The sequence below is a fragment of the Palaemon carinicauda genome, chromosome 8 (assembly GCF_036898095.1).
Source record: "Palaemon carinicauda isolate YSFRI2023 chromosome 8, ASM3689809v2, whole genome shotgun sequence".
NCBI classification, from domain to species: Eukaryota; Metazoa; Arthropoda; class Malacostraca; order Decapoda; family Palaemonidae; genus Palaemon; species Palaemon carinicauda.
In genome coordinates, this window is record NC_090732.1 from 138,995,183 (window position 1) to 139,012,434 (window position 17,252).

The 17,252-nt window shown below is 36.0% G+C and overlaps 1 protein-coding gene across 1 annotated transcript in view; it reads right to left on the bottom strand.

Annotated features, from left to right (window-relative positions):
- Window positions 1-11,888, bottom strand: part of LOC137645977 (sal-like protein 1) — a 64,557-nt gene extending 52,669 nt beyond the window's left edge. The window contains exon 1 of the mRNA XM_068379079.1: window positions 11,679-11,888. Within this exon, the coding sequence (XP_068235180.1) occupies window positions 11,679-11,844 (166 nt within the window). The 5' untranslated portion in view covers window positions 11,845-11,888. The remainder of the gene's footprint in view (window positions 1-11,678) is intronic.
- Window positions 11,889-17,252: the final 5,364 nt, after the last annotated feature.

Here is a 17,252-nt window from a genome sequence, read left to right on the forward strand (position 1 = left end):
GTCACTGTCAGAAGGCGCATCAGCTGGTATGCGAACCTACATCTCATTAACGGGGTCAGCGACCAGCGTATGAGGCAAGGAAGCACTCATACAAAGGATCCCCTCATACTGGCATCTACTGTATAGGATGGTGTTGTTATTATTATTATTATTTTAAGCAAGGGGGTTATGCATGTGGCACTTCTATAAATCGCCCTTAAGTCTTTGAGAATGACAGCCGATTTGGTATTAATCTTACCCATGGTGGGAGAAAAATGTAAAATGTACCAAATACTAGAAAAATATCAACGTATAAGTTATAAAAATACAGAAAAAAGGAAAGAAAGATCCTGCCACTAAAATATTTCGATGTATACTTCTTTCTATATGGGAATTTTCTGGGCTTGATAATTTTATTGAAAGTGACATCAAAAACGCCCTTTAGCAAGAACAATATCTACTCTTATATTTATCGTCAATGTTATTAGCCAAGTTGCAAGCCTACTTGTAAAACAGAACACCTCTAGCCAAGGGCACCCATGGGGAAAGCAGTTCAAAACGGTCGAGGCAGATATAAGGAATAAATAAAGTTATGATAGTGATAAAAAAGTACATAAACCAACTGCATCAAGACGTGATTCTTTGAACATGATAAGTAATACTGTACTTCATTTCCTACTAGTCTGAAATTTTAAGTTCCAAACTAGGACTAAAACAACAACCTCAAACTGGACATCAGAAAGATTGAAAATATTAACTGTCAAGAAGAAATTGAAGACTTTCTTGTTATTTTTTTATTATTATTATTACTTGCTAGGCTACAACCCTAGTTGGAAAAGCAGAGTGCTATAAAGCCAAGGGCTCCAACAGGAAAATAGCCCAGTGAGGAAATGAAACAAGGAAAAATAAAACCTTACGAACAGTAACAACATTGAAATAAATATTTCTTAAACTATAAAAAACTTTAACAAAACCAGAGGAAGAGAAAATAAGAGTGTACCCTAAAGTAAGAGATCTCTAACCCAAGACAGTGAAAGACCATGGTACAGAGGCTATGGCACTACCCAAGACTATAGAACAATGTTTGATTTTGGAGTGTCCTTCTCCCAGAAGAGCTGCTGACCATAGCAAGTCTCTTCTACCCTTACAAGAGAAAGTAACCAATGAACAATTACAGTGCAGTAGTTAACCCCTTGGGCGAAGAAGAATTGTTTGATAATTGCAGTGCTGTCAGGAGTATGAGGACATAGGAGAATCTGTAAAGAATAGGCCAGACTATTCGGTGTATGTGTAGGCAAAGGAAAGTGAACCGTAACCAGAAAGAAGGATCCAATGTAGTACTGACTGGCCATTCAAAGGACCCCATAACTCTCTAGCGGTAGTATATCAACGGGCGCCTGGTGTCCTGGCCAACCTACTACTTTTAAAATATGTGAGTGTTTCCATAATGTGGATTTGCAATAAATACGCAATACGTTGTGATACGCGATAACAAAGCGTGTATAATAAACTGACATTGTAGGTCCTGCAGTCCGTAGGTTCCTATATGATAGGACCAATAAAAGCCCTTGAAGTACGATAAAGAAACTACATACATGACTTGTAAGATCAATTCATAAGTCAGTCAATCATATTGAGTAATGACTGTGAGGATTGAATATACAGTATACGTACTAATGGATGGTAGATAACCTCGTTGCAAAAGATGGTCTTGAAAATTGTGGAAAAGAAGAGCAGAAAAACGGCGACAAGTATCACTGAAGTTTCTAAAAAACGTAACGAAAGTTTCTTTTTTTTTATGCAGCAAATCACGATACAAGATATAGTAGTTTCTTATTAAACGGAGGAACACCTAAAACAAACAAAATACTTCCTCTGCATAAGGAAAAAAATCAGTATAATTAGAAGGCAAAATAATTAATAAATATAAATTAAAACTTTACAGAATAAAAATAGAAAAGAAATCCGAATATGGGATAAAGTGCAGCGTTCCATACTTGTCCAGAATACTGGAAGAGAAAGGAATACAAACGTCAAGAAAAGCAAACACTGTCAAGAATAAGCTCACAAAGAAAGTCACTCGACCCAACAAAACGATTCTCGAGGAGAAGGATTTTCCCAAACGGCCACAGTAAGGAGGTTCTTCCGTATTTATTTTTGCCGTCAGGCACATCATCTTAAATTCAACCGTTGAATTATATATTCTTCAAACCTCTATAACTGTTACAATGTCTATTGCCAAATCAATGACGTGTCCGAATATAATGTAGTCTGCAGCCGTAAGGCAATCAAAATATACTAGTTTCCACAATTGGCAGTTACATTAATTCAATTCCAGAAATCTAGTGATGTAATATTATCTATATCAAATTTCATTGATTAAAAGGATTAAACTCAGCTAATACTAGAGGAACGTAGAAAAATCGATTAGTTTTCCATATTGATATAGCTCACACACATACACACACACACATAATATATATATATATAATATATATATATATATATATATAATATATATATATATATATATATATATAATTTATATATATATATATATATATATATATATATATATTATATATATATATATATATATATATATATATATATATATATATATATATATATATATATATATATTATTCTTGCTAAGCTACAACCTTAGTTGGAAAAGCAAGATGCTATAAGCACAAGGGCTCCAACAGGGGAAATAGCCAAATGATCAAGGTAATTAACAATTAAAATAAAACATTTTAAGAATAGGAACCTCAAAATAAAAAATCACATATAAACTATTAAAACCTTAGAAATCAAGAGGAAGAAAAATAACATAGAATAGTGTGCCTTCGTACCATCAAGCAAGAGAAACTCTACCCTAAGACCGTGAAGACCATGGTATAGAAAGCTATGGCACTGCCAAAGACTAGAGAACAATGTTTTTACTTTGGAGTGTCCTTGAAGAGCTACTAACCATAGCTAAAGATTCCCTTCTACCCTTACAAGAGAAAAGTAGCCACAGACCAATTACAGTGCAGCAGTTAACCCCTTGAGCGAAGAAACTATTTGGTAGTCTGTGTTATCAGGTGCATGAGGACATAGGTGTACGTATAGGTAAAAGGAAAATGCGCCGTAACCAGAGAACAGCTTCAAATGTAGTACTATCTGGGCAATCAAAGGACCCAATGACTGTAGCGATAGCATCTCAACGGGCAGCTGGTGCCCTGGCCAAAAAATGTGTATCTATACTGTAATTTATAAACGCTGTATATCATTTTCTCCATAAAGTGAAATTAAACACAAAACGACCTGCGTTAAACAAAAATATGGAAAGTTCTGCAAGCAAAATGCAAACTCGTATGGACCTTCCGACAAAACTGGTAGTTTTATTACTACTCACTTTTATCGTCTAGTGACGGTAACAACAAGGTAGTTTAGCAAACGGTCCCAATAGTCATATGTTTGGTCAGTATAATTTAGGCTGAAGAATCCAACTGAAGTTATTCACAGTACAGAATTCTTGTTCGTGAAAAAATGAAACGGGCACAAATGGAAGATGAAATAAAAGAAGGATGGCAATTAAATTAAACAAAGAGACTCTATAGCTATGGTAAGCTGCTCTTCTAAGAAGGCACCCCAAAATCAAACCATTGCTCTCTGGTCTTGGATAGTGTCATAGCCTCTGACCCCCTGGTCTTTCCACTGTCTTGGGGTAGAGTTCTCTTGCTAGCTAGAGGGTACACTCGGGCACACTTTTATCTTATTTCTCTTCCTTTTTTTCAATTTTTATATTTCATATATGACATTTATTTTATTGTTGTTATTCTTCAAATATTTCATTTCAATTGTTAACTACTTCCCCTATTTCATTTCCTCATTGTGTTATTTTCCCTGTCTGGGGCCCTCGGGTTTATAGCAACCTGCTTTTCCAACTAGGGTTGTAGCTTAGCAAATAATAATAATAATAATAATAATAATAACCAGTGCATGAGCCAAAATTTAGCGGGACTACTGGAGACCTCGGGGAGACATTGGCTACCAGTCAGTAAATCGAATACATACTCCTTGCAAGACAGCAGAACATTGTCACAGACACTAATCATTCACAATTCATGATCTTGAATAAAAATAATTACCCGTGTTATACCAATCGAATAACGTATTATTATTATTAATTGCTAAGCTACAACCCTAGTTGGAAAAGCAAGATACTATAAGCCCAGGGGCCCCAACAGGGAAAATAGCCCAGTAAGGAAAGGAAACAAGGAAAAATTAAATATTTTAAAAAAAGTAACAATAAAATAAATATTTCCTATATAAACTATAAATACTTTAACAAAACAAGAGGAAGAGAAATAAGACAGAATTGTGTGCCCGAGTGTACCCTCAAGCAAGAGAACTCTAACCCAAGACAGTGAAAAACCATGGTACAGAGGCTATGGCACTACCCAAGACTAGAGAACAAAAAGGTGAAACCTCAAGTCTACACACCAAATCGAAACGAGCTGAGGATATCTGAAATAAGCTCTCTCTCTCTCTCTCTCTCTCTCTCCTCTCTCTCTCTCTCCTCTCCTCTCTCTCTCTCTCTCTCAATGGCGTAGCCAAAGGGGGGCAACCTTGGAGGAAACTGACCCCGCTGGGGAAAATCTTTCCCCCCCCCCGGAGGGATCTTCTTCCCCCCTCTCTCAGAATTTAAAGTTTTCATGTCGTTTGTTTTAATATCTCTACTGAAATGATTGTTACGTCTATATTATGCGATCAAAGTCTAAGTTATACAGAGCTCTCAACACTGATATCTAAGGTGTGTTATTTAATACACACTATATGGAGTCAGAAATCGTACAATAATTTACACTTAATTTGTTACTAATAAAATGAAAACAGTAAATTTGGCTATGGTCGTAGGGAAAAAATACATGCAAAACAGTGCTGCTGAAAATTGTACAATTGAAACTTAAATCCTACAGCAAATTATGTGGATGTTACTACTAGTGACGCTTGGAAGACAAAATTAAGTAGAGGAGGAATAGGAATGTGTTAGGTAACATATCTTATACTCCCAACTCCACTATCCAATTTCGTAATTTATTTAAATAGTCTTGACTGGAAGTGACTATTCCCTGTTAAAACAGTTATCATACTACAACCAATCTTACAAGCCCAGTCTCAAAACTGCTGGCTTACAGACCCCCTGCCGCAAGGCTTCGGCCCTTTGGACCTCGAATAGGGCTGCCCCCTTCATATAATGACCTTGCCCCCCCCCCCACCCCCTCTGAGACACCCATGGCTACGCCACTGCTCTCTCTCTCTCTCTCTCTCTCTCTCTCTCTCTCTCATCTCTCTCTCTCTCTCCTCTCCTCTCTCTCTCTCTCTCCTCTCAATGATTTTTTATCATTCAAGATCAAAATGGTAAGAAAAATAGAAGTAAAATCAAGAGAGTTGGCAGAAATAAAATAACTACGCATAGAGTCGAGGTACAGCGAGAAGGGCGTACTACAAAATCAACAAACAAAGCACGTGGTTTAGGCATGACGCGACCACCAGAGTCGACGATAACTATACAGTACTTGACGGCACTTAGGCTGACAGATAACAATAACAAAAGTAACACCTACAAATATTCTACTGTATATTCTAAATGAATAGAAAGTTGTGATTCGGCGTCATCAATAAAAAAATGCTTCCAGAACTCACAGGAATGCAACTCCTGTGCGGTTCCCCATCTTGGCAAAATAAGTGATAAAGAGAATAATTGGACGTACGCATTTGACCAATTGTCCAATGCCCTGTAATATAGGGCAATCCTATCGAATGTAGTGCAATGTACTTATCAAGGTCCCCAGGGGCGTAAAAGACATCCTATTTGTGAAATATATCAATTTTGTGCAACACATAATCAATGCTCTTGCATATCCCATTATGCAACCCGTGGAAGGTTTCAGAAACGAGAAAATTAGACTGAAGAAAAAATAAAATCAGTCTAATTTTCTCGTTGCCAGGTTTTTCTAAATGAGAAAAAGTTAACTTTTGAAGAACGGAAGCTTTAAAAGACCAAACCATTAATAGAAAAAGGATAAAAATAAAGCATTTAAGGCCAATCAGTTTCAAAAAGGCTAAATTGAGATATTTGGCACGAAAAAAAAAAGGCCACAACTGAGGGGTTTGACCTGAATAAGGCCAACATGTCACAGCATGCTTGAACCTACCATTCATAAAGTTTAAAGAAATAGATTCCTCTGGGGTTGCCATCAACATAATTACAAAGAATTCGTTAAATTACATACATATCTCATATTCAATTGAGTACGGTCTACAACAAAATATAAACACACCGATAAATTAATACATATATATATATATATATATATATATATATATATATATATATATATATATATATATACATACATATAAAATACATATATATACACACATATATATAGTATATATACACACACGTGTATACCGGTATATATAAATATATGCATACATATAAAATACACACACACACACATACACACACACACACACACATATATATATATATATATATATATATATATATATATATATATATATATATATATAATTATATATATTATATATACACATATATACAAACTGTATATCGTAATTCTCACCGGAACAAAAAAATCTACATGGAAATCAGTCGACCTAAATAGTTTCCAGCGTCAAACATGAACACAATATCATTCCAGAATCAGAAACGCCAGAGAAGCAGATTGGCAAGCTGGTGCCCCAAAAAAACACTGTACATGCAACAAGAATTGGAACCAGTAGCGTTGAAACGACGCATAAAACACCCATCTCTTCTCATGGAATTTAGAGCAATGCAACATGACACTATGCAAGTGAGAGAGAGAGAGAGAGAGAGAGAGAGAGAGAGAGAGAGAGAGAGAGAGAGAGAGAGAGAGAGAGGGCTTGTTTTGGAAGAATTCCCACAGTACACCTTCCTAAATTTAATTACCCTTTCCCATTTCATGCCTGTGTAGACGAAGGCTCTGCTGGCAGGTATACCCTTGAAATCTTATCTTTCGCCCTCTAGGCAAACAAACAAGATTTGTCATCCCTTGGTATTGACTGCTTGGGTATCTCTAGAGGCGTCGAGAGAGAGAGAGAGAGAGAGAGAGAGAGAGAGAGAGAGAGAGAGAGAGAGATTACAACTGGTACTAAACCAAGGGGTCAGCATCTGAAAAATGTGGACATATTCTGACAATGGTTTGCTGGTGCTGGAGGCGCTTAATAAGCTAAAGTTATGTGTGGCAGTGCTCGTGAACAACGACACAATCGGAGAGAGAGAGAGAGAGAGAGAGAGAGAGAGAGAGAGAGAGAGAGAGAGAGAGAGAGAGAGAGTTGTGGCGGGCATCGGTGTAGGTACCGAATAAGTGTTTGTGTGTGCAGGGCAAAGAAGGTGGGAAAGAACGGGGCGATTGAGGGAGAAGGGGGGATGAAGATTCCATGGAGGTGCGTGCACGTGATGGTGAGAGAGGGGGAGGAGGGGTGAATATCCCGCCCCACGGGTCTCTCTCTCTCTCTCTCTCTCTCTCTCTCTCTCTCTCTCTCTCTCTCTCTCTCTCTCTCTCTCTCTCTCTCATCTTTTAGTGAGAAAGTACTAGCCAAGGTTACCCATCAGGACCATCACCCACTACCAGCCCCCACCAACCAATAGACCATTCCCTATTTCCCCTTACCTCTCAAGACCACACACCCCATCCCCCCCGAAAATACCGCCTTAGACACAAAGACCCTCAGTCCCTGATAACCAGCCTCCTCTCAGTCTAGACCTAGCAGCCAAAGATGGTTTTCTCCCTGTTGTCCTTGGTGGGTTCCCTGGAGCAAGAGCCCGTGCTGGATCAGAGGCAAATCGAGTAGTCACTAACAATAGAAAGCTCAAGTGACTCGATCACAGAAATGGAAGTATTCGTTGAGCAAAGACAGCTTGGAATCGGGGCAGCTTAATCGAAGCTACTTTGGTTGCAAAACAAATTCTTAATGTACAAGCATAACACAAATAAATCAAACAATTTACAGGATTAATAAAACAATGCACTTAGTAACTGGTCTTAAATAGAATATTACAATAAGAAATCATTTTTATAACCCCAAAAATGGAGGAAAATCTATTAAAATACCTCAAAGAGATTCAGGTATTTCTCCCTGAAAGGATTTCCTAAGTTCTTTTGTTTTTTCATAGAAAAGGAGAGGGGGCTTCAATCAACATAAATACGACATGGAGCAACTTCACTCACATATCAATTTCTAACATCAATGGTTTTGCATAAGGCACTGCCAAAAGCAAGCAGTTGATGTAAGTCAGTGCACATGCACCAAGAAGATCTAGACAGATCTCTAAGGAGAAATCATCAACAGACAAAACAAAATACAGGTGCGTGGGCCCACAAGGTTTTAGGTTAGTCTGAACCCCTGGTCTGAACCGGCCAGGCAAAAATTTAGAAAGGAAATTGATAAAGAACATAAAAAGAGTACGACATTATAAAATTATAACACAAGATTTTTAAAATGAAATTTCAAGAGGCTAATTATTTAGAATTCAGCGATGACCCTTCAACCAGTTTCATCGAATTCTATACCCGTGTCTAATTGACTGGAGAACTTTTAAACAAACAGTTATTAAACAGTTTTTAAGTTTTCATTATTCTATTGCTTATGTCATGACCTAGATCACGGGAGGTAAAGACAGAGAGAGCCTCTTTCGGAAAACATCTTTTTTTAAATTAAAGTCGATCAGAAGGGAGGAGGCAAAAGGAATTCCAAGTGTACACACACAAATATTTGAAGAACAGTAACATTAAAATAAATATTTCCTATATAAAGTATAAAAACTTTAAAACAAGAGAAGATAAATAATAAGAATAGTGTGCCCGAGTGTACCCTCAAGCAAGAGAACTCGAACCCAAGACAGTGGAAGGCCATAGAGGCTAAGGCACCACCCAAGATTAGAGAACAATGGTTTGACTTTGGAGTGTCCTCCTAGAAGAGCTGCTTACCATACCTAAAGAATCTCTTCTACCGTTACCAAGGGAAAAGTGGCCGCTGAACAATTACAGTGCAGTAGTTAATCTCCTGAGAGAAAAATTGTTCGATAATTTCAGTGTTGCCAAGTGTATGAGGAAAGGAGAATGTGTAGAGAACAGTACAGACTATTAAGTGTATGTCGAGAAAGATGAAATGAGCCGTAACTAGAGAGGACCCCAAAAAACTCTTTCGGTAGTATATCAACAGGTGGCTAGTTACGGTGCACAATAATTTATGGTGTACAGTACAATATCTAATGTTTCCTTTCTTTCATCCTGTAATATATTTTTCGTTTTGGAAAACATTTCCCAATTTTTATTTCAGCGTAGGCGTAGTAGTAGTAAAGTTAACGGAGGAATGTCATAACATTTGTAGTAACGCAGTCCGTAAAGTTTTGCAACATCTAACGGCTATTATGAAATCTTCTCAAGCACACTGTAATAATAATAACAACATGGAAGGGGCTACAGTAACAAGCACATCAACCATTCAAAATCCACTTTGATAGAGGATTCGAATACAATACAATAGAACAATGATTCTTACCCTTCGTCTTGCCTTACTGCATACGGCAACCTTTGACCTTCATGTTACAGGTTTCAAACGTCTCAGCAACTTAATATTTCCGATAAATGTTAGAGAGAGAGAGAGAGAGAGAGAGAGAGAGAGAGAGAGAGAGAGAGAGAGAGAGAGAGAGAGAGAGAGAGAGAGGCTGTAAGTCTTTGAGCCCGGGTTCTATATAATAATAATAATAATGTTTATCGGACAAAAACATATTTACATACAAAATATTTACAAAAAACTCAGTCGTATGTATGTACTATATATATATATATATATATATATATATATAAACAAAGACAACCTATAGTCTACCTCTTTCTTGCTACTATACAATAAATTGGCTTTATTAAATGAAGAAAAATTATCCTAGTTTGGAGGGGTAGTTTTAAGCCAGTCAGTTGAGGTAAGCAAACTACTGACCAGACAGAAGACAGAAGACGCGAATCTTGGTGGGATCTTTAGGCCTATTCATCGGCAGGTAACCTTAATAAGTTTATAATTCATCTAAATGAGCAAAAATAATTTCTATGATATCTTGATCATGGGGTTCCGCAGGGAGATATAAAACTTGACATTATTTATTATTTTTACTAGACAAGCTACAACCCTAGTTGGGAAAGCAAGATGCTATAAGGCCAAGGGCTCCAACAGGGAAAAATAGCCCAGTGAGATAAGGAAATAAATAAATGATGAGAATAAATTAACAATATATCATAATAAAACCAGTAGCAACGTCAAAACAGGTCTCCTATATAAACTATTAACAACGTCAATATATATATATATATATATATATATATATATATATATATATATATATATATATATATATATATATATATATATACACACACACACAATTATAAAGGCTACCAAAAGAATGACTCATGGAATAAGAGGAAAAAATGTCAAAATAGTGGCAGTTTCATAAACCTACACAAATGCTCATTTCTAGTTTGTTAAACACCCGTCTCGTCGTATGTTGGACTTTTTTATTTCAAATCTTTCCTTCCTAATCGCACTCCGTCTATCAAGCAGCATTCTAGATCTCGGTCTTACATGATCAGACCATCTCGTCTACTATAACATTCTTCACATGCAAATCTTATAAACCTTCACATACGCAATTTAAGTGTACGTTTATTGCATGAGGATGTAATGGTTGAAATTTGAAATTTACTTCAAAACCATTAAGTTAGTTTCAGGTTACCTACTCTACAATTGGTATGTTTTCAAATTTATATCAAATGGCTAACAATAACTTGTTTTTTACTCCAAGCTCTTCCATTGAGAGAGAGAGAGAGAGAGAGAGAGAGAGAGAGAGAGAGAGAGAGAGAGAGAGAGAGAGACATATGCAGAGAAATTAATTTCATATATGCTTCAAAAAAAATATGATGAACATTCCAATAATATAGCTAAATTATACGATGAAATTTTTCGTAATTATCACAACGGTTTTTTTCATCGTACGTGCTAGTGCGGGTATAATTAAAGGCCAACTCAGGAAATGTTTGTGCTGTTCCTCACCAAGTGGTCACTCAACGGCCAGGTCTGTCATTTGGATATTTTTTTTCCCAAGAAAGCTTGTTTGATAGGTAAATAAATTATTCTTGAAAAATTTAGTATATTCAGACCAGTATTTACAATAACAAAGATCAGTCAAAATCTATTTATGTGGAATACTACTTTTTTTGTATAAAAATTAAAAACATTGACATACCACAATAAAAAATAATTATTACTAGAATATATAGATATATATCACGATTCCGATGCATTACCACATAAACAAGTTTTTATTATCATTTGGAAATAACATAGCGATTAGCGAGGTGGTTGCGTCTTACACCTGCCAACCTCATCTTACCAACACGTACCCACACACAAACACATCTGCCAACCTCCTACAATCCTACTACTACCTACACGTACCCACACCCACCACCCAAGTGAGTCAGGGAAGTACAGCAGAGGTTGTGGTCCTGCACAAGCACTCTTCATCATACTTTCCATACATGACAGACAACGAAACAATGTCACCTCAGCCCCAACAGACACGTTTATCGGGTAAAACTTACTCTTTAGATGGACGGGAAATTTCTGCTTTCTACGAGACATTCCGTCAGGAGAACACAGTATTATGGCACACACACGCGCATCACCACTCACTCCTAAGGACTCGCGCCGACAAGTGTATCGGGGAGGTGGCGGCGCTGCACTTGTCCTGCCAAGTCCAACGCACATCCACTCCTCACTACAGCCACCTCGTGCCACTGTTGCCACATCTCTTCTGTTTAGTAGACGACGTGGACGCCAAGTCAATAAATTGCAGCCAAATTTTCGTTTTTCTCACGTTAATACCGAATTTATTCAATTTTCTCAACATCTGATATATACTGTTTGGCTGAAAATGATTATCGAAGAAATCTTCGAACCTTTATGAGCACCTACGCTTGCACGTGTTTTCAAAGGATCTAAGGTTCCAGTAACGCATTAATGGGTCTAGGACCCTGTAATCATAAGGTAATCGATCGGTATACGTTTGATTGATCATTCCATGTTGAAACTCTTGTGTATCCGGCTATTTCTATAATACGGCACCGTTAAGATACGTAGACATATTTACAATCGCACGCGCACTATGACTACAGTTAAACTAGAGTTGCCAATTTCAATTAGCACAGTTACCGAACATATTTTGAAGAGCAAATTAACAGTTGTCCACATACTAAAACAAACGCAAGGACATACTTTTAAATAAATTCATATTGTCGAAAAAAAAACATTATTCTTATTGTTGAAGTTGGTGTGGGCTGGTAAGGGGGAGTCCTTTGTTTTTCTCCCAGCTCTCAGTCAAGCCTACTGATAATATGCCCGACAAAGTAATTTTTCGAAGTCAACAATGGTTAGCTGTAGATTCGTTTTTTTATTCGCGTAGTTTCATAAAGTATATCGTCAGCCATTTCATATTCTGATTTCAAATATTTATTATCTAACGAGTCATTGCTTCGTCTGTTTTTTTTTTTTTTTTTTTTTTTTTTTTTTTTTTTTTTTTTTTTTGTCCTTACCTTATTCAAGCACCGGCTCTTGGTATTTAGAATCTCGTGCCTTTCTGTATTCATTTACGGGTAAGTAAACATGATGAGTAATTGTGCGACTACAAACATAACATGGAAGTAATCAAGAGATATATTATGTTACCTTACGCTGGAACTTGAGAATCGAATTTTTATGATAATTTACAGAATAAATGGGTGGTTTTATGAATCTGGGTCGCGTGGTCCGGCGTTGGGCACTTGGATGTCATTCAGCTCTCAGATGTAAGTGAGGGAAATCCGTGCAGTTGCACGACAAAGCACTAGAAAAGGTTGAATAGAGAGAAGATTGAAAGGAAGTTTGAATAAGATGTTAAAATCGAGATGTATAAAATGAGTGACTCGGTAGGATTTATCTTCCAACTACATTCGAACAGATATGAAATTAACAATAATAATAATAATAACAAAAAATTATCATTATTATTATTATTATTATTATTATTATTATTACTACATAGTCCAGTGAGGAAAGGAGACATAGAAAGTACAAGAAAAGTCATTAACAATATAAAGAAAAAATGTTTTAAGAAAAGTAACAACATTGAAATAAATATTTCATATATAAACTCTAAATACTTAAAAAAAAAACTAGGAGGAAGAGAAATAAGATAGAATAGTGTGCCCGAGTGTACCCTCAAGTAAGAGAACCCTACCCCAAGACAGTGAAAGACCATGGTACAGAGGCTTATGGCACTATTCAAGACCAGGAAACGATGGTTTGATTTTGGAGTGTCCTTCTCCCAGAAGAGCTGCTTACCATAGCTAAAAGAGTCTCTTCTACCCTTACCAAGAGGAAAGTAGCCACATTGCAGTAGTTAACTCCTGGAGTGAGGAAGAAATGTTTGTAATCTTAGTGTTGTCAGGTGTATGCGGACAGGAGAATATGTAAAGAATAGGCAAGACTAGTAGGTGTATGGGTAGGCAAAAGGACAATTATTATCATTATCATTATTATTATCTTACTTTAGACACTAAATATTACACAAGTGACCTAACAAAGCTTCAATAGTAAGGTTTTATTACACACACACACACACACACACATATATATATATATATATATATATATATATATATATATATATATATATATATATATATATATATATACATATATATTACGCTAAATTCTCTTGTATATAAAAGCCAAGTAAATCGAATCTATTATCTTAAATAAACAGCTTAGGTCTAACATCCACATTTGTCTAGGACCGCATTATATGCACTATTGAATAAAAGAAGCACATGCTTCTCCAACAATAATGATAAAAAAAACATTCGCCAATTAATGTTTAATTGAGAGGTATATGCATGATTTATATTCACCTCTTAAATTCTAAGCAGTAAAACCAACAGATCATAAGGTGTAATTTTTATTCTATTTTTTATATCATTATTAATTATCTATTTATCTTTACAAATCAACTTGAATATATGTTCATTCACCTTTGTATATACTACACTTATATAAATACACTATATATATAATTTAATTTGGCTTTAAAAGTCTAGAGATTGTTAATGAATAATAAATAAACCCTATAAGAAGTAATGAAAAATTAATATGAAATATTAAAAAAAAAAATTAACAACATCCAAACAGATATGTCGTATATAAACTATAAAAAAGACTTAAGTCAGTCTGTTCAACATAAAAACATTTGCTGGAAGTTTGAACTTTTGAAGTTCTACTGATTTATCTACCCGATTAGGAAGATCATTCCACAATTTGGTCACAGCTGGAATAAAACTTCTAGAATACTGTGTAGTATTGAGACTTATGATGGGGAAGGCCTGACTATTAGAATTAACTGCATGGCTAGTTTTACGAACAGGATAGAATTGTCCAGGGAAATCTGAATGTAAAGGTTGATCAGAATTATGAGAAATCTTATGCAGCATGCATAATGAACTAATTGAACGACGGTGCCGAAGATTAACATCTAGATCAGGAATAAGAAACTTAAGTTTCTGTCCAAAAAATTAAGATGAAAATCAGCAGCTGAAGACCAGACAGAAGAACAATACTCGAAACAAGGTAGAATGAAAGAATTATAACACTTTTTCAGAAAAGATTGATCACCGAAAATCTTGAAAGACTTTCTCAATAAGTCAATCTTTTGTGCAATTGAAGAAGATACAGTCCTAATGTGTTTCTCAAAAGTAAATTTGCTGTCGAGAATCGCACCTGAAATTTTAAAAGAGTCATATAAAGTTAAAGAAACATTATCAATGCTGAGATCGGGATATTGAGGACCACTGCCCTGGACCTACTTACAGTCATACTTTGAATTTTGTCAGGATTCAACTTCATATCCCATAATTTGCACCATGAACATTATTTTAGCTTGATCTCTATTAAGGGATTCAGCAACCCCAGATCTACATTCAGGAGATGGAACTGATGCAAAGAGAGTAGCATCATCTGCATATGCAACAAGCTAGTTTTCTAGGCCAAACCACATGTCGTGTGTATATAATATGAAAAGTAATGGGCAAAGAACACTACCCTGTGGAACACCAGATATCACATTCCTATACTCACTATGGTGCCCATCAACAACAATTCTTTGAGATCTATTAGTCATAAATTCAATAATAATGCTAAGAAACGACCCATTTACTCCCAACTGTTTGAGTTTGAAAACACGGTCAAAGGCAGCACTAAAATCAAGGCCAATTATACGAACTTACTGACCATAATCAAGGGATTTCTGTACAGCATTGGAGATTGTAAGAAGGGCATCACATGCTCCAAGGCCTTTACGAAAACCAAGTTGCAAACTAGATAATATATACCGAGCTAGGCGGTATATCTTAGCCGTCTATGTTTGCCAACAGTTATATAAGAGGATGAGCAACCTGGTGAAGTAACGAGAACTTTGGGTGTGGAGGAAACGCTCTTCTAAATTTCGAAGAGGTCACTGGCAGCAGGGTGACGGATTAGATTTAAGGCGACAGACGAGCTCTCTCTTCGGCTCATACCCTCGATACCTGGCGGATGATCTTACTGGAATTAGTATGGACTGGCAAGGGTTACTTGCCTTAGTTAGATAGGCACTGCACAATAATTTGGATATCTTGGCCTCAAGTGAAACAAATTGTGAAGTGATTGGCAAGGAAATCTTGGACCAAGGCAATATATATATATATATATATATATATATATATATATATATATATATATATATATATATATATATATATATATATACATATATATATATATATATATATACATATATATATATATATATATACATATATATACAGGCAGAACTGATGGAGTTTGAAGAGAAGATATTGGAATAATGATGACACCAAGAGCGGAAAAGGCATTAACTGAGTGGAGAGCTGTAAATAGTAGATTGTTACTTGCAAAGTTTAAATCAAAGCAGTGTAGTGTGAGCATTATAGTGTGCTATGCACCAACAAATGATGCCCCTGAAGAAATGAAAGATGAATACTATGAAGACCTGCAGAGTAAAATAGACGAGATCCCAGAGAGAGATATGAAAATTATGATTGGTGACTTTAATGTCAAAGTTGGAAAGATTAATCAAGGTATGGAGAATGTGACGGGTGTTGAAGGATTTGACGAAGTTGCAAATGAAAATGGAGCCCATTTTATAAGTTTTTGTTCACCAAAAACAATCTTGTTATTGGAGGTACTCTTTTACAGCACAAGAACACCCACAAATATACATGGACTTAACCATGTGGCAATTAAAAAAACCAATCTCATGGCTATTAATAAAGAGAGAAGGAGGATTTTAAGAAATGTGAGAATCTATAGAGGTGCATATATTGGTAGTGATCACCAGCTCCTCAGTGCCACACTGAAGTTGAAATTGGAAGCACCCAACACAAATGTAGATAGAATACCTAGGTTTGATACAACTAAGCTTCTAGAAGATGAACACAGAGAAACCTTTGCAATTGAATGTAGGAATCGATTTGCAGTCTTAGAGACTTTAAGAGAAGAAGCAGTTGGAAGTGAAGTTTTAGGACATGTAGTTACAAATACAAAGCCATGGATATCAAATGATACTTGGGATACTATAAAAAGGAGACAAAGACAGCAATTGATTGTTGAAAGTTTTCGAGGAAGTAATGAAAATTACAAGGTAAAGTATGCTAAGTATTCCGGTATTGATAGTGAAGTGTAAAGAAAAGCCAGGAATGACTGGAGAGAATATTTAGACAGTAAAGCAGATGGGGCTGACAAAGCTATGAATTCAGGGAGTGGCTATGGTGTAAGAATTTCTCATAGAATTATTAATGAAATTGCTACTGGGGCAAAGAAGAAGAAGCATGTACCCATCAAAAAGAGAGATGGATCTGTTATAACAACCGAGGATGAAGAAAGGCAACGTTGTATGGAATACTTTAGTGAGGTTATGAAGAGATATGAAGGGAATAATTTGATTAATATACCTGAAGCTGAGGAAGATCTTGATGTTCTCATGAATGAATTCAGTGTGTTTGAAGTCGAAGCTATTCTTAAAAAAAACTCAAGAGATGGAAAGCCCCGGGATACGATGGAATAACTGC